The sequence below is a fragment of the Zeugodacus cucurbitae genome, chromosome 3 (assembly GCF_028554725.1).
Source record: "Zeugodacus cucurbitae isolate PBARC_wt_2022May chromosome 3, idZeuCucr1.2, whole genome shotgun sequence".
Taxonomy (NCBI): domain Eukaryota; kingdom Metazoa; phylum Arthropoda; class Insecta; order Diptera; family Tephritidae; genus Zeugodacus; species Zeugodacus cucurbitae.
Window position 1 is genome coordinate 15400296 of NC_071668.1, and position 22950 is coordinate 15423245.

At 33.0% G+C, this 22950-nt stretch overlaps 8 protein-coding genes and 1 long non-coding RNA gene across 13 annotated transcripts; 5 read left to right on the forward strand and 4 right to left on the reverse strand.

The window, feature by feature from the left end:
• Positions 1 to 561: 561 nt before the first annotated feature.
• On the reverse strand, positions 562 to 5727 carry LOC105218353 (uncharacterized). Its single transcript, XM_029044228.2, has 5 exons — positions 5584 to 5727; positions 5080 to 5258; positions 4879 to 5005; positions 4528 to 4819; positions 562 to 4249 (listed from the first exon to the last, which is right to left on the reverse strand). The coding sequence occupies exons 1-5, from the start codon at positions 5658 to 5660 to the stop codon at positions 3968 to 3970; spliced, it is 957 nt and encodes a 318-aa protein (XP_028900061.1). The 5' UTR covers positions 5661 to 5727; the 3' UTR covers positions 562 to 3967.
• LOC105218351 (NADH dehydrogenase [ubiquinone] iron-sulfur protein 6, mitochondrial) lies at positions 565 to 1277 on the forward strand. Its single transcript, XM_011193892.3, has 3 exons — positions 565 to 744; positions 846 to 1022; positions 1113 to 1277. Exons 1-3 carry the CDS (start codon positions 601 to 603, stop codon positions 1182 to 1184), a joined length of 393 nt encoding a protein of 130 aa, XP_011192194.2. The 5' UTR covers positions 565 to 600; the 3' UTR covers positions 1185 to 1277.
• Positions 1554 to 2287, forward strand: LOC105218352 (NADH dehydrogenase [ubiquinone] iron-sulfur protein 6, mitochondrial-like). Its single transcript, XM_011193893.3, has 3 exons — positions 1554 to 1690; positions 1755 to 1928; positions 1992 to 2287. The coding sequence occupies exons 1-3, from the start codon at positions 1583 to 1585 to the stop codon at positions 2103 to 2105; spliced, it is 396 nt and encodes a 131-aa protein (XP_011192195.1). The 5' UTR covers positions 1554 to 1582; the 3' UTR covers positions 2106 to 2287.
• A 344-nt stretch (positions 5728 to 6071) lies between the features above and the next one.
• On the forward strand, positions 6072 to 7280 carry LOC128920181 (uncharacterized). Of its 2 annotated transcripts, none has more exons than XR_008470296.1 (2): positions 6072 to 6209; positions 6481 to 7280. It is a non-coding gene; the product is annotated as an uncharacterized LOC128920181 (long non-coding RNA). The 2 variants fall into 2 exon arrangements; XR_008470297.1 differs by having other exon boundaries at positions 6090 to 6221.
• On the reverse strand, positions 7233 to 9834 carry LOC114804714 (uncharacterized). Of its 2 annotated transcripts, none has more exons than XM_054226830.1 (3): positions 9337 to 9834; positions 8921 to 9103; positions 7233 to 8861 (listed from the first exon to the last, which is right to left on the reverse strand). In XM_054226830.1, the coding sequence occupies exons 2-3, from the start codon at positions 8936 to 8938 to the stop codon at positions 7317 to 7319; spliced, it is 1563 nt and encodes a 520-aa protein (XP_054082805.1). In that variant the 5' UTR covers positions 8939 to 9103; positions 9337 to 9834; the 3' UTR covers positions 7233 to 7316. The 2 variants fall into 2 exon arrangements, with proteins under 2 accessions (XP_054082805.1, XP_028900059.1); XM_029044226.2 differs by having other exon boundaries at positions 8921 to 9215.
• A 731-nt stretch (positions 9835 to 10565) lies between these two features.
• Positions 10566 to 11633, forward strand: LOC105218354 (uncharacterized). Its single transcript, XM_011193895.3, has 2 exons — positions 10566 to 10775; positions 10839 to 11633. Exons 1-2 carry the CDS (start codon positions 10760 to 10762, stop codon positions 11585 to 11587), a joined length of 765 nt encoding a protein of 254 aa, XP_011192197.1. The 5' UTR covers positions 10566 to 10759; the 3' UTR covers positions 11588 to 11633.
• Positions 11634 to 11914: 281 nt separating this feature from the next.
• Positions 11915 to 13262, reverse strand: LOC105218355 (probable NADH dehydrogenase [ubiquinone] 1 alpha subcomplex subunit 12). The gene is made up of 5 exons (XM_011193896.3): positions 13213 to 13262; positions 13051 to 13151; positions 12779 to 12956; positions 12627 to 12711; positions 11915 to 12117 (listed from the first exon to the last, which is right to left on the reverse strand). The coding sequence occupies exons 2-5, from the start codon at positions 13143 to 13145 to the stop codon at positions 12050 to 12052; spliced, it is 426 nt and encodes a 141-aa protein (XP_011192198.1). The 5' UTR covers positions 13146 to 13151; positions 13213 to 13262; the 3' UTR covers positions 11915 to 12049.
• Positions 13263 to 13528: 266 nt separating this feature from the next.
• On the forward strand, positions 13529 to 16040 carry LOC105218356 (actin-related protein 2/3 complex subunit 5-C). Of its 2 annotated transcripts, XR_008470293.1 has the most exons (3): positions 13529 to 13870; positions 13936 to 14234; positions 14295 to 16040. XR_008470293.1 is itself a non-coding variant. In XM_011193897.3 (2 exons), exons 1-2 carry the CDS (start codon positions 13655 to 13657, stop codon positions 14176 to 14178), a joined length of 459 nt encoding a protein of 152 aa, XP_011192199.1. In that variant the 5' UTR covers positions 13529 to 13654; the 3' UTR covers positions 14179 to 16040. The 2 variants fall into 2 exon arrangements, 1 of the variants encoding a protein (XP_011192199.1); XM_011193897.3 differs by having other exon boundaries at positions 13936 to 16040.
• Positions 15565 to 19429, reverse strand: LOC105218358 (dynamin-1-like protein). Of its 2 annotated transcripts, XM_029044230.2 has the most exons (9): positions 19138 to 19429; positions 18134 to 18278; positions 17407 to 18071; positions 16872 to 17323; positions 16449 to 16791; positions 16263 to 16374; positions 16137 to 16193; positions 15828 to 16039; positions 15565 to 15763 (listed from the first exon to the last, which is right to left on the reverse strand). In XM_029044230.2, exons 1-9 carry the CDS (start codon positions 19237 to 19239, stop codon positions 15707 to 15709), a joined length of 2145 nt encoding a protein of 714 aa, XP_028900063.2. In that variant the 5' UTR covers positions 19240 to 19429; the 3' UTR covers positions 15565 to 15706. The 2 variants fall into 2 exon arrangements, with proteins under 2 accessions (XP_028900063.2, XP_011192200.2); XM_011193898.3 differs by having other exon boundaries at positions 16137 to 16374.
• Between the last annotated feature and the right edge of the window lie 3521 nt (positions 19430 to 22950).

The following is a 22950-nucleotide window of genomic DNA, read 5'->3' on the forward strand; positions in this document are numbered from 1 at the left end:
TTTGCACACATACGCGTTTCCATATACACATCCTTAAGGATCGATTGCCTTTGAATACTTTCCTTGCTTCCTACTAATCCTCTCGAATTTACGCCGTGTGAATCTATTTCACTGACATTAAAAGAACACTACGAAATCCATAGCTTTAATGCACATATTTCACTTAGAATTTTGAGCTTAATTGAAAAATATTCTTAATATTATAAGTGGTATTTTATTTTAAAATTAATATTGAAATATATCCGAATATTAATTTAACACTTTTGATTTGACACAACATTTTCACAGAAAAACCCGCGCAACTTGTCAAAACTCCAATAAGAAAAAACAAAAAGTGAAACTGAGATCAAGACAAAATACATAAAATTATAGGGTACATCTACATATATTTTACAATATTGCAGATAATTTACACTATTGTAAACCTGTTACAAAATTATTGGTACAAAAAATCAAAGTATAAATTACAAATTTAATATTTATTAATTCTAGTGGCAACCATCGTGCTCATGTAAACATATGATTCTGACAGTTCTTTATTTATTAATTGATTTCTATCCATTTCAACAGATTTGCAGTTGGTTAGGAATTAAAAAAGTCATGGCGTGTACAAAACTCTACAGTGGGCTACAACTTTTAAGTCGTAATTCGACTAGCCGTGTTCTGAGCTCATCTATCGTCAATTCAAGCCGCAATTATAGCAACTCACGCAATGATTTAGAAAAATCCACACACACTGGACAGGTGTATATCATCAAACCATCAGCCTATTACGCAAACATTATACATATTTTCTATTTTGTTTTTGCATACACATAATAAACTAATGCACTTTTGTAATTTAGGTTTTTGACAAGGAAGATTATCGCAATGTGCGATTTGTTAATGCCAAACGATATGTGAACGAAAATTGGGGCATCAATTTGATCGATGAAGTACCACCAATTGAAGTTACAGACCGTGTTGTCTATTGTGATGGCGGTGATGCGAACTTGGGTCATCCTAAAATTTACATAAATTTGGTAAGCGGATATAAGTGTATTTAATGCATGTTTATGTTTGTTTATATTGCGAGTTTCGATTAAATGTTTTTTTCATATTTCCTCGTCTAGGATAAACCGGGTCCTCAAATCTGTGGATATTGTGGTCTTAGATTTGTAAAGAAAGAGGGACACCACCATTAAATTTTATTGTTGGAAGAAGTTGAATGTGGAAAAATACAAGTGGGAGAATTATTGATTTGAATTGTCTCTGTGAATAAATATTTTGAAAACGAATCACCATAGATTTTGATTTTAGTCGTGAAAATATTGCTTTTAATATTGATACTTGAGTTTGGCGATATATAAAATGCAAATGTGATGTTTAATTAATTTGCGAGTACTAAGAAGTTTCAATATTGATAAACCGTTTAGTTGGTATATATTATAAAAAAAAATTATTTAAAAGAAAAAGCATTAATAGCACGGTAAGTCTTCCTCAGAATATATTTACGAAATTTTTAACAAGTATACAGGGTAATAAAAGTCGTAAAGACATATCAATTTTAATATTAGATTTTGTTTTTATTGGAATTAAAAAAATGTGGACGACTAAATTTTTAAAAGATGCTCTCAAACATAAGAGATTTGTAAATTTTCATTTGATACGTTTGCGAAGTGATCTAAAGGAAGTATCACACACAGGACAAGTACTACATATTATCCAAATATTTATGTGAAACTATTACACTTATAAGTACACTATCTACGCAGTTATGGGCAGAGGATGACTACCGAAATGTACGTTTTATGAACGCTAAACGTTGGGTAAACAAGAACTGGGGCGCCGTATTCGCACATGAAATAGAAACTATAATAACGCCAGAACGTGTAGTACATTGTGATGGCGATGGTGCACTGGGTCATCCAAGGGTCTATATATGTTTGGTAAATTATAAATAAATAAAAACAAAACAAAAATAAATATACATATATGTATAACTTTACTAGGACAAACCTACCAAGCATTGGTGTCATTATTGTTTGAAATCATTTGTAAAAACAGAATTTGCGGATGCTATACTCGGAGAAGCGCATAAAGTAAAAAGTGAATTTAAGAAATGATTAAGATACAATATTTCGTCAGACATCTCAAAACACTAAATCTATTTGTGCCGACTAATACCTCAGTATATACTAACACTGTGATTTGTATAAACAAATCCACCTCGTTTATATTTGTTATTACTATTAAAACCAGAACTTAATATACACATATATGTAAATGCAATATTCTGCCTCAACGATATCGATGTTATTATTTTTATATTTAGAGAAAATCAACGCCTTAAATAAAAAAGAAAAACATTTAAAACAATTTTAATTGCACATGTAAGTAGATAATATATATTTTTTTAATTGTTTTAAGTAGATACAAATATCTGTACGTTAAATTATATTTGCAACTGTTAAAATATATGTAGAACACTGAAATGTGGTTCATAAATAACCAAATCAAATATGGCATATAAATTTTAAGAAATAATCCTTAACTTAGTTAATTTAATTGGTATGTAGCATTTATGCATGTCGATACATATTAAAGAGTTTAAGATTTCAAAACAAATATGTATCTATTGACAAAGCATAAATGTATATACTATGTACGTTTAAAAAAATAAACAATATGTTAACTTTTTTTGAATTTCGTCAAAAGTTTTAAAACTATATTTTACACAGTTAATATTAAAATTACTACAAAATAATATCAAAGTCTTTATGGTTGCCAATAGGTATTATATGTTCATATGAAAAACAAATATTTATAGCTAAATGATATCAAGCGCCAATGCGCATTTGAGAATGAATATTAACTTAGATGAAGGATTTATAATATATGTATGTGTATATAGCATAAGTAAATATGTATGTATATATGATGTTATGTTTAAACATCTTTCTTTGTTCTTGCACTTTAGATGGATTTCATTGAAACTCAGTACTGCAGTATCCCAATATTCATTTTCTCACAAACTACATTCGTAAAGTATTATATATGACAAAAGTAATTATTGAGATATCATCGCGCTCAAATTCCTTCAATTGAAAGCAACCAACCACACTTAGAAAAATCCATATCACGAATTAATTCGTGCTAACTAAAGAATCAAAGAAAAAATACTTTTGTGTAATATTCATAATCGCTGTCAACCGTTGTCTCCTAACTAACTGTCATTTAACATATTCCGAGTCGATATGTTTCATTCGAATATTTTTTTTTTTTTAAATACCACCGAATTCTAACTACACCGCCCTTCAATGTGACAGCTAGGCAGTTGGGCGACTCATTCGTGTGTGTGTATATATGTTAAACGTAAATCGTTTCAACAAATAAACAACATTCTCATTTCTCAGCTCACCCTGTCGCTGACGCTAGCGTTCATCAAACAATCATAGTGAATTCTTATGATCAATTGTTTGATCCAGAGATATACGTCCCCGAAATAAATCACAAAGTTCTGTTTACGCTCCATGAAGATGCTCGTAATCAAATTAAAATATTAAGATATACGAAATAAATTCCATGAAAACAGTACAGAACCAGTATAGAATTGTACACTTGAGATTATAGACGTATGATTGTGTAGCATCAATAAGTGAACATCCTATGTAAATCGTTTACACAATTCCAATTTACATCAAATGATGGACAAATATTTAAGTCAAATTCACCTGTGTATGTCTACCATACTTGTTCTGTATTTGTTTCGGTTATAGTTGTGGATGCTGCGGTCATCCGTGTTGTTGCTGTCATTATTGCTGCCGCTGCTGCTCATGCAATGCTATCTGCTTTCTGTAGCCTCAATTGAATTTCATCTAAAACACCAAACACTTAAGGATCTAGTTACTAATACATAGTATATCTGAATTTGAATATAGACGGGTAATAAGTTGCCAACAAGGATTCGGCCAATAAGCACCACTGGTCACCAGAGGTTCCTTGGTACGGCGTAACCTTCTTTTGTTACGTAAATATTACGATCCGAATACTCTTCGGATTTGGCGATGCCACCCTCCTTTTGTTTGATGACACCGGCACCACCAGCATTATCATACGTAGTAATTGTCTCGGATTTTCCATCAATGGTACGTGTTATAGTTGTTGTTGTATTACCTTGAGAGTCCTTGGTGACCTTTGTAGTCTCATAACTACCATCCGGTTTACGTATAGTTTTAGACATTACACTCTGGCTGAACATTTTCGGACCCTATAGCAGCATAGAAAGTTATCTTTATGTAGGAGTATACATATGTATATGCATTCGAAAACACAATTTGCATAAATTAAAAGCAATTAAACCCAAAATAATATAAAAAAATATCAAAACAGTTTTTGTGGAAAATGTGTGACAGTCAATCAAACTGTAAAAATGAAAATTCATTCATTTGTATCAAAAGGATTACTTCCTGATTCGAACCAAAAATATTTACACAAACACATGCCATTTTATCATTATAGCTTTCAATATTATGAATTGCGACATACCTGGTAAGTCCCTTCAAAAACTCCTCCACCAAATGGTGCTGGACCACGTGGTATCATCGGTGTCATTGGTGTCATCATGTCAGGACGAGCGCGCGGCATACGTGGCTGCTTCGGTGCGTCTTCATTATCCAGGGTACCATGTATTTTGCCCAAAATTTTCTCCTCGTCGCTCAATTTTTGCTTACGTATAGGATTACGCATAGCTTTGTTGTCATTGCGTGGCAAAATGTTTGGCAATTCCTCATTGGGTGATAAACGTTGCATTAATGAATGCAATTGATCAGCATAAATTCTGCAATATACAATTTACTATAGTATAACTTGCATACTTTGTAAAACAGATTTACTTACTCGCCATCCAAATCAGTATCCATGATTTCGGCCTTCTTTTTTTCAAACTCTTTCAAAATGTCAATATTTTCAAATCCTGGCTTTAGAAAATCTTCCTTTAAATCTTTATCGATTTTAACATCACTATCTATTTATTTGAAAATAAAATTTTTGTTTAAATAAAAAAGTAAATATAAATTAAACTTTTAAACAGTTACTTACCTTCAAATTCACTAACTGCTTCCAAAATTTGTTGCATTTGCCGCTCGAAGTGTTTCTGCAACTCTACAGGATTTGTGAAAATTTGAAAAGCAAACTTACGATTATCATCGAATAGTTCATCATCAGTTTCCGCTTCCTCGAACCACTGTGGTTTGCGAAACTCGTCCTTTGCCGTTGCTCTAGCGAAGAGAAAAAAAATCAAGAAATCATTTTTTTAATGTAAATAGACAACTACTTTAAATGATTTGGTGTACATTTTTTGTATCATTTGATTCTTGACGAATAAAAAAAACGATGGCAACACTCAAAGGATATACTGCAATATGCGCAGCCTCCGAATATTGGCCTGGCCAAAGTATCTACCCAAGAATATAATTTGCACAATATCGATCGAATACTTTTCATGTTAATAATATAGAAAAAATTATGGTAGATTGCAAGAACTCACTCGACAAGTTTTCAAATAATATGCATGCGTATGCTTTCTATGTTAATTTCACTTACTCGTCCTTATGATCGGTTCCGTTCAAGCTTGATGACTCCTTCTCGTTCATTTTGAACATTTTACGCAAGATATCCATTTTTTGCACTTCTCAAGCACCGCTACAACGACCAACAAAGTAGTATTCAATTCGAATAGTCAGTCACACGACCACACAGCCAGAATAAAGTTCAAATAACTATCGCAAAAATGTTTATTACAATATTATGCCACTCAATAGCGTCCACACACCGCTTTTGTTGTACAGTAATAAACCCAATTTTTTTATTTTGCTTGATGTTGCAATTAATCTTCAAAACTCTTGATTACACTGCTAGGAAAAGAATTTGCTCGAAATTTTCTCTATGCTGTCACTTTTTATCTTTTTCAACCTTTGCCTACCGTTCCGTTCTCTGTGCTTACGTTTTGAAGATTTATTCGCCTCCTGCCAGACCAGAGATTGACAGCCGCCGACCTGTTGTTGTGTGTGTGCGTGTACAAACAGGGTAATGTTTTGGGAAATTATACAGCTGATGATTGTTTTGGGAAATTATTATGCGCTCACTGCAACCGCCGCCGTCATGGTAACGTGAAATTAGACACAACTGTAAATTTTGACCGCTTTCCAAAATTGAAATTTCAAACAAACGTATGTAAATATGTATGTATATGCCGATAATGTAGTGCAAATAGAAATAAAAATTGTTTTTGACAGTTGTACAAAAATCTGTAGAGCAACAAAATCGAATTGAGTGTTTTTCAACACAAATTATAAGCTAACTGATAAAAGATTCGCACAATACACCAAAATACAGCTGAACTTACTTATCTCAAATCACCATAATCCACAAAAAACTTAGGAGTTAGAGAGATTCCCGAGTTATGGAAAGTAATTTGTATGAAATTTCTTCTATTTCCAGTTCGAGAGTTCGAGTTATGGAAGATCAACTGTATAACCTTTCGACTGTTTTGGGGACCCCTACTTATGTATGAAATATGAACAACAAAATGCAATAAACAGAAAATCATTTCAGTATGGTTATTCATTTTTGTATAGTTTTGTCACTCTACGCATATTTGAATTTATGTAATCGAAAAGATTATAGCACAGACAGAACTGCATGAATCTACAAAACCTAAAATTTTCAAATATAGACACGCAACTATTTTTTTTTTGTTCATATAAAGTAAAAGTATAATTTATATCATTCTCTCGTCTTGTGTTTTCATTTTGGTTGTATATCCATGAACAACATTTAGGCTAAAATAAGCAATAATACATTTGTAAGTACAAAATTTTTACATCAACTTATTTGATTTTTTCACACAAATAAATATGTACCCACGTATAAATACATACATATATGCATACATTATTTGGAAACACTCGTTATTATGAAACATTTCATAAAATCATTCAATAGCTTACATCTATGTACGTAGTACTTACATATATATAAATTAGCAAGAACAAATATCTGGTAATTCGTTCGATTTCATTGAAACAAACTTCATAGTTTTGTTACTACAATATACTGTACATTTAAAATAAATAAATTTAAGTTTTGATTGTGCGATGTATGTATGTATTTGGTCTCATTTTTCTTTGGTATACACACACATGTACATGTTTACCAACTTTTTACGAGATCTGTGAAATTTGCTTAAAATCTTTTATTTGGCGGTATATAATTAAATACTTTTTTAGTAACTGCAGAAGTATTGACAAGTATTCTAATAACCTAAATAATGTACATCAAGCAACATTTTCTTTGTTTTGCTCTGTAAATGGCTTGAATTTGGCCTGTGCTAATTTCCACATTTTATTTTCATCCGCACACTTGGTGGTGATAGCATTACGAACCTCTTTATCGGATACTCTACAACGTCGAGTAACTGCAAATATAATGTCTTGTATAACCAAAGGGTTTAACATTTTCTTAAGTGGCTTATTATGATCTTTAAAAGCTGGCGAGGGTTTTCCAGTCATTGAGTGTGTGGCTAAGGTTTCACGATCGAAAACTGCCATCATAAGTTTCCTTGTGGCCATTGATGGATTATCCCAGTTAACATTATCGAAAACCTTGATCGGTACGCGTGTATTGTTTGGTCCAATCGATGTGTAAGAATTCTGTTTCAAGTCTGATTTTCGCATAGCTCTTTCTTCCTGTCCATCGTGTTTTATTTCACCTCCATTAGCTGGTACATTGGAGTGGTTATCGTTAGCAGTTATTACCTGCTGTTGTTCTGTTATTTCACAATTTTGTGAATCTGGATATTGTGGTACAGTTGGTGAAGTTTCTGTCACTGCACGAGTATTTGAATAATGTGATACAGTTTGTGTGGATTCTGGACTTTCACATTTGTTTTGATCGGCGTATTGTGAAATATTTTCTGTAGACATTTTAAAACGCTTCGAGCTAGTGCCTGGCGTAATAGTATTTTGTTGTTGTAATTGGGTGGACAATCTCTGTTCCCCATTATGCTCGAACTTAATATCATTATCATTTGCTGTAGTTTGCTGCGCTTCCTCTGCCAAGCAAATTTCTAAACGTTCAGAATCAGCGGAACCATTTAAATTTAATCCATTTTCTTCTTCGGCAATTTCAATCTCTATAGGGCCATCGTGTCCGTTGACATTGCCATCAGCTATTATCGTGTAATTCACCTTACGTGGTCGGACACTTTGTATAGTATTTGTGACAGTATGCACGTCTTGGTGTTGTATAGCAACGTTGACATTTTGTGGCATATATTGTGTTTGCATACTGTTCTGGAAATGATGCGTCGGCTCTGAGCGTTGTTGTGGAGATTGCTGTTCCTCACAATGTACATTTCTTGAACTCACCTCTGTATTATATACTTGAAATTGTGTTGCTGTATATTGATCCTGCTGTTGCCTTTGCATATGATGTGATTGATTTTCATGCATTTGTACTGGTATTGGATTTACAATTATTTCACGTGAGTTTCGTATTTTTTGTGAATATGAGTTTCTGCCACGCCCACTTGAAGATTGTTGAGAAATAATTTCTGACTGAACACGTACTTTAGACTCAAGATCACGTATTCTTTCTAATAATATTTTCTCCCTTTGTTTTTGCTCCTCAATGTACATATTTTGCATGTAATCGTCACTAATTCCAAGATCCGCATTTGAGGTCTGCGTCCAAGTATTCAACATCATAGGACGTTCATAACAATATTGTATTTCACTAGATCTGTCTGCATTTGTATATACTGTAACAGGCTGTTGATGGTTTGTATTATGGGTAACATGCCGATTAACCGTTTGAATATGCTATCAATAAATTAAGTATTTTAATACAAATTTGCTTTATAGCTTTGATGTAAACTTACCATTGAATTGCGATCCATTTTTCGTTGTATGTGGAGTCACTATTTTAAATTAAAACTTGACACCGCAATAGTTTGTTGCTTAGGATATGCACTTTGTGTGAACGTATAGATTGCACAGACGTGAATGATCTTTGCTACGAAGTTGTTTGCTGTTATATGTACTTTAAATGAACCTTTTGGACGCTAAAATAAGGGTAGGTAAAATGAATTCTGCTAATGCAAGCGATCGCATGCCTGCAGACAGTCTTGTGAATACAGATTCGTACAGCGTAAATTTCTTCCTGAACATTAAGAGCTGTAAAAACCCAGAAGTGGCGAAAACAACCCAGATAAATGAGAATACAATTCTGCTTTGAATAGAGTCCTTTCGGGTGTATACATGCATATACATACAGGTAGTTAGAAAAATTACATACCTCTGCTAATCCATTACGATCTGTTCTTGTGCGCACTCAATGCTATTCCGAAATGTTCTTTTTATATGCTTTTAACAAAAATGAATGCAGATGGTTTCTGTTTTGTAACGATTTTGCACGCACGTACCGTATTATAGATATACTATATTGCACTCCTCGTGATTTGCAGTATACATCAATAAAGATTATGCTATTTTACTGAGAAGTTAACCTTCGTTTCATTTATACTTCGACGAAATATATTCTTTTCGGTACACTATTTAGCAGGTAGTTGACATATGTATGTATGTATACGAGTATGAATGTTAGAATCCACTTCGATCTAATCTAAGACGTATTTTTAATAATTATGTTAAATTCAACATCGTTCATCAAAACTAGAGAAAATAACAGCAAATCGCATTACAGTTTTAAAAGCGATATTTCGCGCGCCCGTTTTAAGCAAATATGTATGAATACTTGTAAATATGTCAATAACGTCAGTTTGTTGAATGAAAACGAAAAAAACAAGACCGCAATAAATATAGGAAGCATACAAAAACTAGAATTTGCAAAGAATATTTGTTGTGTTGCCATATTAGCCAAATTATGAATACATATTTTCACTGTGGAACAAATTGTTAAATTTGAAAGATTTTATTAAAAATTTTACATATTCTTGTTATTGCAAATAGAACGAGTCATAAAAAATGTATTTTTCATTAAAGTGTACCTGACCTGTGTATTTAAATGGTCCAATAACAGAAAAACCACCCCTAACAATAATCATCAGCGTCTTTTTCTAGTTGGCGCGCTTTTCTGCATGTTTTGGCTTGGTTGCGTTTACAAAGTACCTACTGGAGGGTGCATTTAAAAAAATTATGTACTCGCATATATGTCTAAAGGACCTACAGGTATGAGACTAACATGTACAGTTGCACGTACAGCCAGATGAATTTTACATAAACCTACATACCCTTCCTAAGGTTAGGTATCTTATTAGAATGAAAAATATTTTAATAATTTTGTTATAATATTTTTTCAAAATAATAGAATTATAACTATACAAGTTAAAAAATATTTAAAACACTTTTATAGCAATTTTATATTTTTTAGACTAATTCATGTTTTAAATGATACTTTCTATATACATACATATGTATGTATGTACCGAAATTTGAAGTGTGAAGAATGTATGTAATAGATTGTAGTTAGCATACATCGTCTTTTATCAATTTATTTTTAACACTTACTTTATCATCACTGTTAATTAAAAGAAAATGTGAGAAAATAATTTCAACACAGTTAGAAATTTGCAATTAAAACAGTAAATTCTATAAAGCCCAGAAGTAGGAAACGAAACCACAAAATTAATACATACATATATAATTAGTAATTAAAATCATATTTAGTGATAAAAACTAGCATACGAAATTCAAACAGTATGTCCGATGAAACAGGTAGAAATATTAAAATTCTTTAGCATAATATAAAAGTCCTTATATTAAATCATTTAATTATAGCTTCGAGTACGGATGTAGTTCGTGAAGTTATAAAAAACAGTTTAAAAGATATTTCAACGATTTTGCGACCCAATAATGATGCCAGCGATGAAGAAAAGGAATTAACCCCCACTTCAAATAAAGATAAAATTTTCGATATACTAATTAAAGAAATGTGCGGTCATGTTAATGACAATTTAAGAAATCTGTGCTACGTCAGTTGCGAGTGCGATGAAAAAGACGTAATGATAAAAGAAGAAAATTGTATTAAACAGATGAAAACAGATACCAGGACTAAGATGAAATTGTATACATACTTGTTGAAAGAGTTGAGGGGACTTAAGAAGGACCCCCATTTGAATGTAAAGCTATATTTGCCATCCGTCGAGCGAAAATCCAAAACAACTATGAGAGAGCGTTTATATTCTCCCATTCATATCCCTGGTGATGAACCAATCGTAGTACTTGGTCAGTACAGTACCTACCTTTGTAAATCTGATTATGAGAAGATTTGCTGGAGCTCTACCCAAAGCGCAGCACGTTCACTATGTGGACTAGTATTTTCGCGGGAAAAAATACTACAAACTGATTTTATAAATACATTGTTAGAACCTTATAAAATAGCTGATATTGAATCTTGCATACTAACTTCAACAATTAGTCGGTCTGAAGATATATTAAGAGCTATTGCTAGAAAATGTTATGATACACACAGGAGATTTAAGAAAAGACGAATGTACGCCAAAACATTCTTAGATGATCTTTTATAATAAATCTAAACTTACAATCCTTGATAAATATTAGCAAACATACATACATAGATTGATTTTAAATTTAATACATACACACACAAACTTGTTTTCTATTTGGTTACATATTTTTTATGTATACGTATGTGGACACAAACTTTTTAAACCTGTCGGTACTTTGATTCCATATTGTTGTAGGAAAACGTAAATATTAAATATTAATTATAATTCTATAAAAAATTAAATTGTAACAAAAAACTTTACCTTACCTTCTTCTGTGTTTATAAGCAGATATTTAGAAATTGTGTTTGAATAGCCCTTATGTAGATCAATTAAAACTTGTGTGAGTACGATTAATAACTCTTTCGTATATGTATTTTTTGTATTGTTGACAATTTTTTTTTATCAATTGATAGTAATTAATTCGGTTCGTTTCTTTTTTAATTCACTATTTATTTATGAAATTATTTGCGAGAAAATAACTCATTTAGATTTTTTCGGATCCCACGCCTGTACTTTTGGTGTTGTGGTTGAATACGGCATATATTGTTCTGCAATAAATAATGCAATTATATCAATTAATATAGTTTGAAAAAAAATACATACAATCTACATATAAAATATAATTAATATGAGATGTTCAAACTTCTTATGAATGAGATATCTTGTAAATTTGAAAATGAGATAAATTTATGTTTTTCGTTTGTAGTTCATATTTAGCAGCGAGATAAAAAAACTGTACACATGCTTTCATTGTTCTTAATTAAAAAATTAAAAAAAAAAAAAAATAGCTATAATAATAATAATATTTTGTACTATTGTATTATACATGTGTGTCAACTAATTATTCTAATATTAAAATAAATAATAATATATTGAGAAGATGTGCACACAATATGTACGTATATGCCTATGTCAGATAATCGAGATATGTATGTGAACAGATAATTTATATGTACCTCCAATATCTATCTACGCTAATATTAAATATTTTTATACAAATATACTTAAATAAATACTATAATTCGCTAATCAAATGTGTATTATTAAAATTAATAACCTTTGGTGCCAGACAAATTTTCACTGTGATCAGCCATCCACTTGTATTTGGGACGGCTACCATCGCGTGTTGGCGGTAAGTCGGTCTGAAAATTTTAACAATAATATTTGTTGTATCTCAAACTTATTACAAAACGAAAAAAAGGATAATACCTTGTAATGCATCCAACCATACCAATCAGCGGGTATTTGTGAACCGTCATATTCCAAATTTAAGTGGTCGGCATATTCCACCCAGCGATTGCGACCGTAAAAGTAATATGGATTTTCGAAGTACCTATTACCATATTTGTCTGTGCCTACAAGTGTGCCAATTTTCAGATCGTCAAACCTGGAAATTCGTAAAAAATATGTATTTATAAAATTATTGAACCATTGACTTGTTCTTATATAAGCGAGACTCATAATAATTCGAAGCAACTGACCTGTACATCTTCATGTAGGCATTCTTTATACCACCCGATTGGCGGATTATTTGAAAAATTTTACCAAGACGGTCTAATCCCAAATACTTAGCCATCTTTTCCTAAAAATATTTGAACGAATTAAAATAATAATAAAATAGACAATCAAAGCACTACAAATACCTCAATGCGAAGCAATGATCAAATGTCAAAACCAGCTGATTTCTTCATGCATAGAGGTTACGACAAAGTAAGGAATCGATAATTATAAATTGTAGAATTAATTTAATAAAATGTTAAAAACTATTTATGTATGTTATTACACTATATACATATATATTATTTATTTTTTATACTATTTAATAACTTAATTAATAGTTTTATTCCATTTTATATATGCAATAAAGACACAAATTTTAAATTTATTGCAATAAAGAAATTGTGACTGAATATACCCCATGCGGCTTTCGTTTTTGTTGACAGCTGTCATATTTGACATTTTTGATAAGCGTTTTCGTTGTTCTATGAGTGAATCATATTTGTGCACCACTTAGATTATAATCCAAAATTTCATAGATTTTTTATATTAAATCATTATTTACCTGCGTCTGAGTAAAACAAAATAATGGCTAAGAATACCTCTAGTTCAGCATTCCGCAAAATCGATGTGGATCAATATAATGAGGATAATTTTAAGGAAGACGAAGCAGACGCCATATCAGCCACTGTTGGTCCAGATGAAAATGAAATAACAACACTACTTACACAGGGTAAATCCGTTGAGGCTTTAGTTAATGTCTTGCAAAATGCGCCATTACGTTGCAAAAATCAGCATGTGAAGGTATGTACCACACAGTCTATGACATACGAAATAAGTAACCTACATTGTTACCACTTTTAATGTAGGACAACGCCTTGAATACAACTCTACGTGTGCTACTCTCGATCAAATCATCACAAATGGATCAAGCTGTGGAAGCGCTCGAACAAAACGATTTACTAGATGTTTTAATGAAATACATTTATCGCGGCTTTGAAATTCCATCAGAGGGCTCTAGCGGGCATCTTTTGCAATGGCACGAAAAGGCATTTGCCAAAGGTGGTGTGGGTTGTATTGTGCGTGTACTCTCTGATACTAATCGTGCATAAAAATGTATTAATCGTTGAAGAACTTAAACTTAAGTGAACGAAGCGAGTACCGAAAAGTAAATAGTTCTGGCTTTTACAATACTTCCATAGCTATACTAAAATGAATCATTAATTAGTTAAACTCAACTACAAACATATGTTGGTTATTAAAAAACAAAAATGTTGCAATACACTGGCGTATTTTGTTGCAATTGTTATTCTACAGGCCGTCTTTCATGGATGATTTTCATATGGGAACTGGTGTGTCGCGAGTCTGTCGTAGTCAATAATGTTGTATCATGTTTTTTTTATACACATGTAACGGTGCATATAAATTAAAAGAAAAAAAAAATTTCGTATTTATTTTTAAATTAAAGTATTAAACCGTTCGTTTTCCAAACTGCATAAATAAATATATGTGTATTCATTTACAAGGGAGAACCTATATGAAATGGAAATTTGTTTGTTTGAAGCGGAATTTAGTTACAATTACATTTTTATAATTTGCCACTGAAAGAAGTAGTGAAGAAGTTTATGCACGCTTTAGAACCATGCTAATCGGCACTTTACCAATTAACATATGAAATGTTAATAGCAATCATGTTCGAAATGGAATGAAATTACTACTCACAACTAGTGTAATTTACTGCTCCGACAGTGCTTCTAACCAAAACATGAGTTATAACTAGTTTAAATTTGAATTACAAACATCTAACATTTTAGTTATTATTATTTTTTAACAGAGTATCATTTTATTTTATATCCAGTATTATGCAGTTATAAATAGTGCATTGTTTTTTTTCAATAAACTGAATGAATTAGTCGTCTTTGTTTATGGGCGAGATTACTTAGTTGTGCTAAATATCAGTTAATTACCCAAACACATATAAAAACAAGGACTACTAACAAATATCTTCATTTATAACAAATAACTTTCACTAAGCACTTAAAAGATTTTATGAATTAACTAATTTCAAACGAAAGGAAACTAGCATATTTATTGATATTTTTGTTTTTGCTTTTGAAGGTTACAGTGAAATGCAATAGGTGTGACGAATTTAATATTTAAAATATTTTATATTATTTCACTTACTAAACAGCGCATTGAGTGACATTTTTTGAAAATTCACAAAAACATAGATATATACTAAATTTATATGTGTCTAAATTTCCACTTTTACCAAGTCTTTTGTTTACAAGTCGAACGAAAGCAATTGATGTTCTAATAAGAAAAAAATGGCATTTAATATTTTATCCAACACACTTCTTTTGGGAAACTAAAAAATAATGCATGCATACTCTTTTTCAAAATTGTGTATGTTTAGTTTTGCAAAAAAGAGTTATTCAAGTAGTGATAAAGGAAAAAAAAGAGAATTTAAGTGAATAAAAAATAAACTTGACAATGCGTATATGTATGTATATATATGAATGCAGCTTTAATGAAGAATACAAATCACCAACTGGTGACGAAGCTCAAACGACGACAATGCTGTATTTTAAATACATTTCTAATGTCATAATAGCCCCATAACACCAAAAACACGACTCTCTACCACATATGCGTTTCGCGTATTTCGCTTATTATGTGGTTTGCCCTGGTGAGCGCCTGATAAAGATAGAGCAAATGGTAATACAACAAATAAATATGGAAATTTTTGTAACGAGCATACCTTTAACATATCGGCCGCCTCTTTTCGTCGCACTGCGATATGATCCGATTCGTTGAGTAAAGTTTCTGCTCTTTCCGACTTGTACAAATGTGTGACTAGCTCGCTTTGTAGATTATCCTTAACGTAATTAACTAAGAAATGCATGATCGCTTTTGGTACAGAATCCTGTATGGATTTGCGCACAATGTAGAAATACGACTTAATTAAGCGTTCTGAAAAATTTCGAAAATGTATGAATATATTTGTAATTAAATTAAAAAAAATTTAAATTCTGTTAACCAAAAGTGTACGCATAATTTGTGTACTCACCAATAACATCACAATCCTTTTGCTCCTTATCGGTTAAACGCCTTGAACCATGTTGAACTGGCATATCCGGCAATAAGTTAACTGGTTTTAAAGGACTCGAAATATTATTATGTAATGGAGTATTACTTGCAGAATTATCGAAGCTATCTGGTCCTCTAACAGCCGGCGAAGTTGACGGTGCCGGTGGTAGAATTGATGATAACCAACTATTACCCACGGCGTTTTCACCAATATGATTCTGAAAAATTAAAAAAATTAAAAAAAAAAAATGTGTGAAAATATCTATATTAACAACTTCATAAAATAACCTACTTGTTCTTGGGCATCATTTTGCTGTTGGTGCATTTGTTGTTGCTGTTGCTGCTGCTGCTGTTGTTGATGCGCTGCCGACACTTGTGGTGACGAATTGGAATTGCGTGGCGTATTGGTGCGTCGTTGCACTTGCGCACTCAAATGGCTGAATGGCTCAATGATATTATCCGCCTTCAGTAGACTGGGCACTAATGCAGCATCCTTGTGAAAATCGGGATGTTTGGTATTAATATACGCCAATTCGATAGCCACCAGATTTTCGACCATTACATTGGTGGCAGGCAAACGGCGACGCAAAAGTTGCGTAACCACATCAACAATTTTCTCATGTAATTTCGGGAAGCTAAATAGTACACGATTAAAATACAAATTTGTTATAGTTACAAATCAAAGTAATGCAAGTCTGTTGTGTGATGCACTCACCGCAGCATTTCTTGTTGCACTTCATTGCCACAATGCTGTACAATGCGTTGCATTTCTTCGTGTATTAACTCTACACAACGTAATGATGGCTCCTCCAGACGTCGTATTTGCCGTTTCACTAACAATTCAAATGAAACCTCGGGCACAAATAGTGCCGGCCGTGGACCGGTCGCATTACGTATAGCTGTTAGAATGTCCATTTTACTTAACCCAGATAATGGATGTATGGAGTCCAGTGTACGACCAAATGTTTCGTGAAAGATATAACAAATACGCGCGCCACCACACAGTTCAGTGGTTTCGATATTTCGTGCCGTACCTTCAATGGTAGAACAGTAGGCACTAGCAAATTTGGTTATGATTTGTAGTAGTGTCTGACTTTTATCTGAAACGTCTTCGCCATACGAGTGTAGTAGCGATTGGAATTGTGAAGACATTACGTTGACACGTGTCTAAAGTTGAGTTAAAAGAAAAATTATAAATATATATATTTTTTCCAAATTTTTGACATAATGAGTTTGCGCAAAGTATTTACTTTCAGATCCGGTAAACAATCGCGTATGTGATGCATAAGTAAACGATTTAATGTTTTAGCTAAGTAAGGTGTACCATTACGTGTAGCTAATGTCGGATATTTCCTTTGTAAGAACGCCGCTTCATCTTTCAGTTGATCGTCAATTTGCTTCTTATCAATTATGTCTTGTTGCGAACGATTCACAACGCCAATAATACCCAGTTTTACTGGTATCACACGACCGCACAATATATCAATAGCGTCAGTACCGGCGTCCATGAGATCGAGTTTTGTAACCACGGCCAAGGTGCGTCGACCATCGGGATCACATTCTTTAGCCAATTTTAATGCCTCACTTGTCGCCATATCCGTGTTCGCTGCGGTCACTGCCAAAATTATCGAATTCGGATTATCGATGAACTTTAACACCAAGTCTTTAATTTGTGCTTCGATGTCTTCTGGTTGATCACCAACCGGCACTTTAGTTATACCAGGTAAATCAACGAGTGTTAAATTCACGACGCGTGTTGAGAATATTTTCAAGTTAATGGGTTCGGGACAAATGCCTTTATTGGAGCCGGCCGCACGGTCAGTCTCTTCCTCAATTTCATTACGAATTTGATTGAAATCCGTGAAAATCTTTTTAGTGTGCAAAAATTTGCCCCACTCTTCTGCATTAATAGTTCCTGCATATACAAATAAATTATTGTATTAATTGTTCACGTAAAAATTATTAAATATTGCCTACCATTTTCAGCTGAGCGATGTTCCCTATCATCGAGAGGACAATGAATCAGTTGTAAAATTAATGGACGACGCGTCACAATACCTGTACCACGAGGTAGAAAAGAGCGTCCCACCAAACTCTCTATAACAGAACTTTTGCCGGAACTCTAAATTATTTTTATAAAAGAAATTGAAAATGAAAGCTTTGCATATTATTCTAAATATTAATTTAAGTACAAATATTGAATATTGCTGGCATATATGGACCTTGAACTATATGCTAATTGCTTCTCCGAATTTCTCAACTCCTTCTCGTTATGCATGATAAATGTTTGTTTTATCAAATTAGAATACACTCTGAATAAATGGAAAATGTATAAGAATTTATTCTGTGGTTTCAAATTGCCCGCTATGATCGACCACCATAAAAATATTTTTTATATAGCTTCCATATATGCGTTGTCGTGATTTTACACCCCACCCGAAGTGTGGTAGTCATACACCCAAACTTACTCAATATCATTGGTGATCGTTAAGAAAATAACAATTAATTGGAACTGACTAATGCACTTTACAAGTCTCGTGTTGCATGTTGTTATATATGAATAAATAAATATAGGTACATATTAGTGGCAGGTGTGTGTACGTGTCGCAGAATGTCATTGCAACAAAATATTTAGTCGCATCACATTCGGTATTGATTTTTTTACACAAATCACTTTGGACTTATAGGTTACATAAACATCTTATTAACATATCGTTTCAAAATATTAATACTAAAGTGATGACATCTTGCGAAGCCGGCTTCTTATGGGCTATTATATAATTAATTCAGAAAAGAAAATAATGTTTCAATTGTTCCACATAAAAAAAAATTGCTGTTTTCATAACCCTGAATTGCATATCGGCAAAAATAATCTCCAATTGGCACATGCTACCCTCAGCTTATGCTACAAGCCACTTAACTGCAGTTTTATCAGCTTATTATGCGAATGCTGATAGCATTTTAAACGGCTGGTCACTTACCTGACTTCCAAGTACTACAATTTGAGGCAATTGTATAGAATCCGAACCAACTGTGTTGAAAACATCTTGCAATTTATTTATAACCGGAATAAGTGCTTCCATTTTGACAATGACACTCACAATCACACTATATTAATAATTTAACTTAAGTTTTAATTATAATTGCTTCCTTACAGTATTTAAACCTTTATTTAAGGACTTTCTACAAAATGTAGTAATAAAATACAGTTTTCGCACAATTCTCCTATTTTTGCTGTCTATTCGGTGGAAAACTGAAAATACTGGCGACTATTTATGTCAAAATTGAAATGTTGCCAACTATTTGCAAAAAAATGAGCATGCAATGTTTCATTATCGCTACGAATGTCATATGATAAACACAGGGTGCAGAGAATGTAAAATATATTTTACATTCTCTGTATGATATATGGGCTATTTGTATCGGACCTAATTTTGAAATATTCAGTCGTACACATCAGAGACACACTAGATTTACCGATATTATCGGTGTAAAATTACCCTTAAGCACTGAGTTCTTCCTGTTCGATATCCGGGGCATTGAAAAGTTATAGTCCGATTTCGACAATTTTTACACAATTGATATCATACCCCAAATACAACATTAAAAAAATATGAGTGCAACTTCCTTCTGCCATTTCTTATGTATATATAGGTAGATTACAGGTCTTCTGTGTTCTCCAGCCATTTTGTGGGCGTGGCAATGTTCTATTTTCAATAGCAATCCACCCACGGTCCCAAAGAAACATGTGTACCAAGTTTCGTCAAGATATCTTAATATTTACTCAAGTTATCCGTTGCACGGACAGACGGACGGTTTGATCATTTGAATAAATCTATATATAACACATGAGCGCCTAGAACGCACCTATGAGCGCTGCCCCCGCCACGATGTAAAAGTCGTGCTTGGCGATTTTAACGCCAGGGTGGGTAAAGAAGGTGTCTTTGGCACAACAGTCGGAAAATTCAGCCTCCATGACGAAACATCGCCAAACGGCCTGAGGCTGATCGACTTCGCTGGGGCCCGAAATATGGTCGTCTGTATTACCAGATTCCAGCATAAGAAAATACATCAAGCTACTTGGCTGTCTCCTGATCGAAACACGCGGAACCAAATCGATCACGTTGTGATAGACGGAAGACATGTCTCCTGTGTTTTAGACGTGCGTACGCGCCGAGGACCAAATATAGACTCGGACCATTATCTGGTCGCAGCGAAGATACGCACCCGCCTCTGTGCAGCAAAGAATGCCCGTCAACAAACACAAGGAAGGTTCGACGTCGAAAAGCTGCAATCGCAACAGACAACCACGAAATACTCTACTCGACTTGCACTCCTGCTCTCTGAGAGCACTCATCAGCATCTCGGTATAAGGGAACTGTGGAACGGCATCTCAAACTCACTGCGTACCGCTGCAGCCGAAACAATTGGTTTTCGGCACCGACAAAAAACAAGCTGGTACGATGAGCAGTGCCGTCTCGCAGCGGAGAGAAAACAGACTGCCTACCTCGCAACATTACAAACGACCACAACACGTGCGGGATGGGATAGATACCGAGAGCTGAAGAGGGAAGCGAAGGGGAAGCCATGAGTACACACATTTATTTACATACATACATACATATATTGAATGCTGACAAATTGACATATAGACACAATTCGAATGGTTCTTTTGATATTTGTTTACATGTGCACATATGTAATTACGAATGCGCGTACGTTTATCATTTTGTGATAATATACATATTTATGATATTATGTGACATTTTAATGACTAAAGTAAATAAATGTAGTATTATTATGTTACATTTAAATAAGAATATAAAGTAATTTAGGTTATTATATATTGTAAAGCATTACATATGTATGTATGTGCGTATGTGCCTGCATATCAATTATCAACAAAATATCTATAAATTATATGCAAAAAAGTCATATGCGCATTGTATATAGGCAAATATGTAAGCGTACATTTCCTAACATAGAAATTAACACAATTTTTCTCATTTAACACTGCAAACGCTCAATTCTGCTATTTTCTAGCCCTCTGATGTTAAACAGTGGTGAAACTTCCTTATAGAATTCTGTGGTGAAACTTCCTTATAGAAACGAGTACCCCTTCGAAAAGCAAATTAGTGTGGCCAACTAGCCCGCCGTGAACCTTCTCTATATTTTACATTCTCTGTATCATATATCGCTCAATATATCTTAATGAAATACACAAGTCCAGCTATAAATCTCTAGTAATTGCTGGTTAAATATACTGATAAATATTAATATATATTGATTGAATTATAAATTCTAAATATGAAAAAAAGGGTTATTAATTATAAAAAAATGCTTTCGTCATGACCGTTGCCAGTTGTTCAGAAGATTTAAGAATTAACCTCAATGATATTTAAATTACTTTTTATAGTTAATTATTAGATATTTAATTGATATACGTAGATACTAGTATAAACTTGTAAATATTCATACTAGTAGAATTCTTAATTGATCATAAATCAGATAATCAGTTTAACAATTGGTTTATTAGCAATATTTATAAATGCATAAGAATTGCAAATATTTAAATGTTACTATTAAGTCTTCTATTTTTCGAGAAATTAATAGCTTTCTAGTATCTTTCCTGTTTCATTTTTTGACTGGACAACTTTTTTGGATACGATATGAAAACTGGTTTCAAAGTGCAGAATATCATAACAAGTCCTTATATATTCACTAATATATGGGGAAGAATTAATTTAATTGGATTTTAATATTTATAAAGAATTATATATATATTATTTATATATTCCTATTATGGCCCTCAGAACATTGGCAACGGCGAATACCGCAGACGATGGAACGATATGGATGAAAACACTCTAGCTCTGAAAGTGTTCGATGCAGTACCCGCTGGAGGAAGCCGAGGAAGGGGTAGGCCTCCATTCCGTTGGAGGGACCAGGTGGAGAGCGACCTGGTTACACTTGGGATCTACAACTGGCGCCGGGAGGGAAAGAGAGAAGTGGCGCGCTATCATCGATTCGGCCCTCTTTATAACCGCCCAACCAATTCCTATTATTAATTATTAATAATTATTTTTTAAATATTATTAAACTGATGTTGGGTTTTAAAGATATTTTTCATATGAAGTATGTGCACTGATTTATCCTTGGTGTAATCAAAAATCCGGTCTCAGAGCGTTATATGTTTTATATCATAATATTGGATGCTCAAATCCAGAAAATTCATTCCGCAATCATAATTACAGGCTCACAGGCTGACGACGCTTGAAAATCTGTGGTATCTACATATATTTAGGAGTTTGCGACATCACAAAGGACTGGCGATTTTAGCTGTAACTATAAGCGACATCGATTGGATCAACTCTTTCACCTAACCTAACCTACATATGCTACCTATTTATTTTACTTCTCTTTTTGTTAAACATGTTTTACGTTTACTTTAATCTTTAATCTATGGTCCGATTGAATCAATTTGTTCTGTTAATATTAAGATTAAGATACAGATCGCAATTGCCACATTTACTCTGCTCCACACTGACTTCAGTCTTATGGTTAGTTTCGTAACACAGCATCTTACTGTCTATTGGAATTGCCTACCAAACGTCACAAGAACTTCACCATCACAAAGGACTATAATTCTTCGCTAGATCTCTCTTGAATTCTTGACCGGAATGAGTTTGAAGTAAAACTAGTATATCTTTAGCCATTCGTAGCTTGTAGTTTTTACAACAGATACATGAGGAAGCCGCGAAGTGATCCTATTATTACTTCTCTGAACTCGGAAA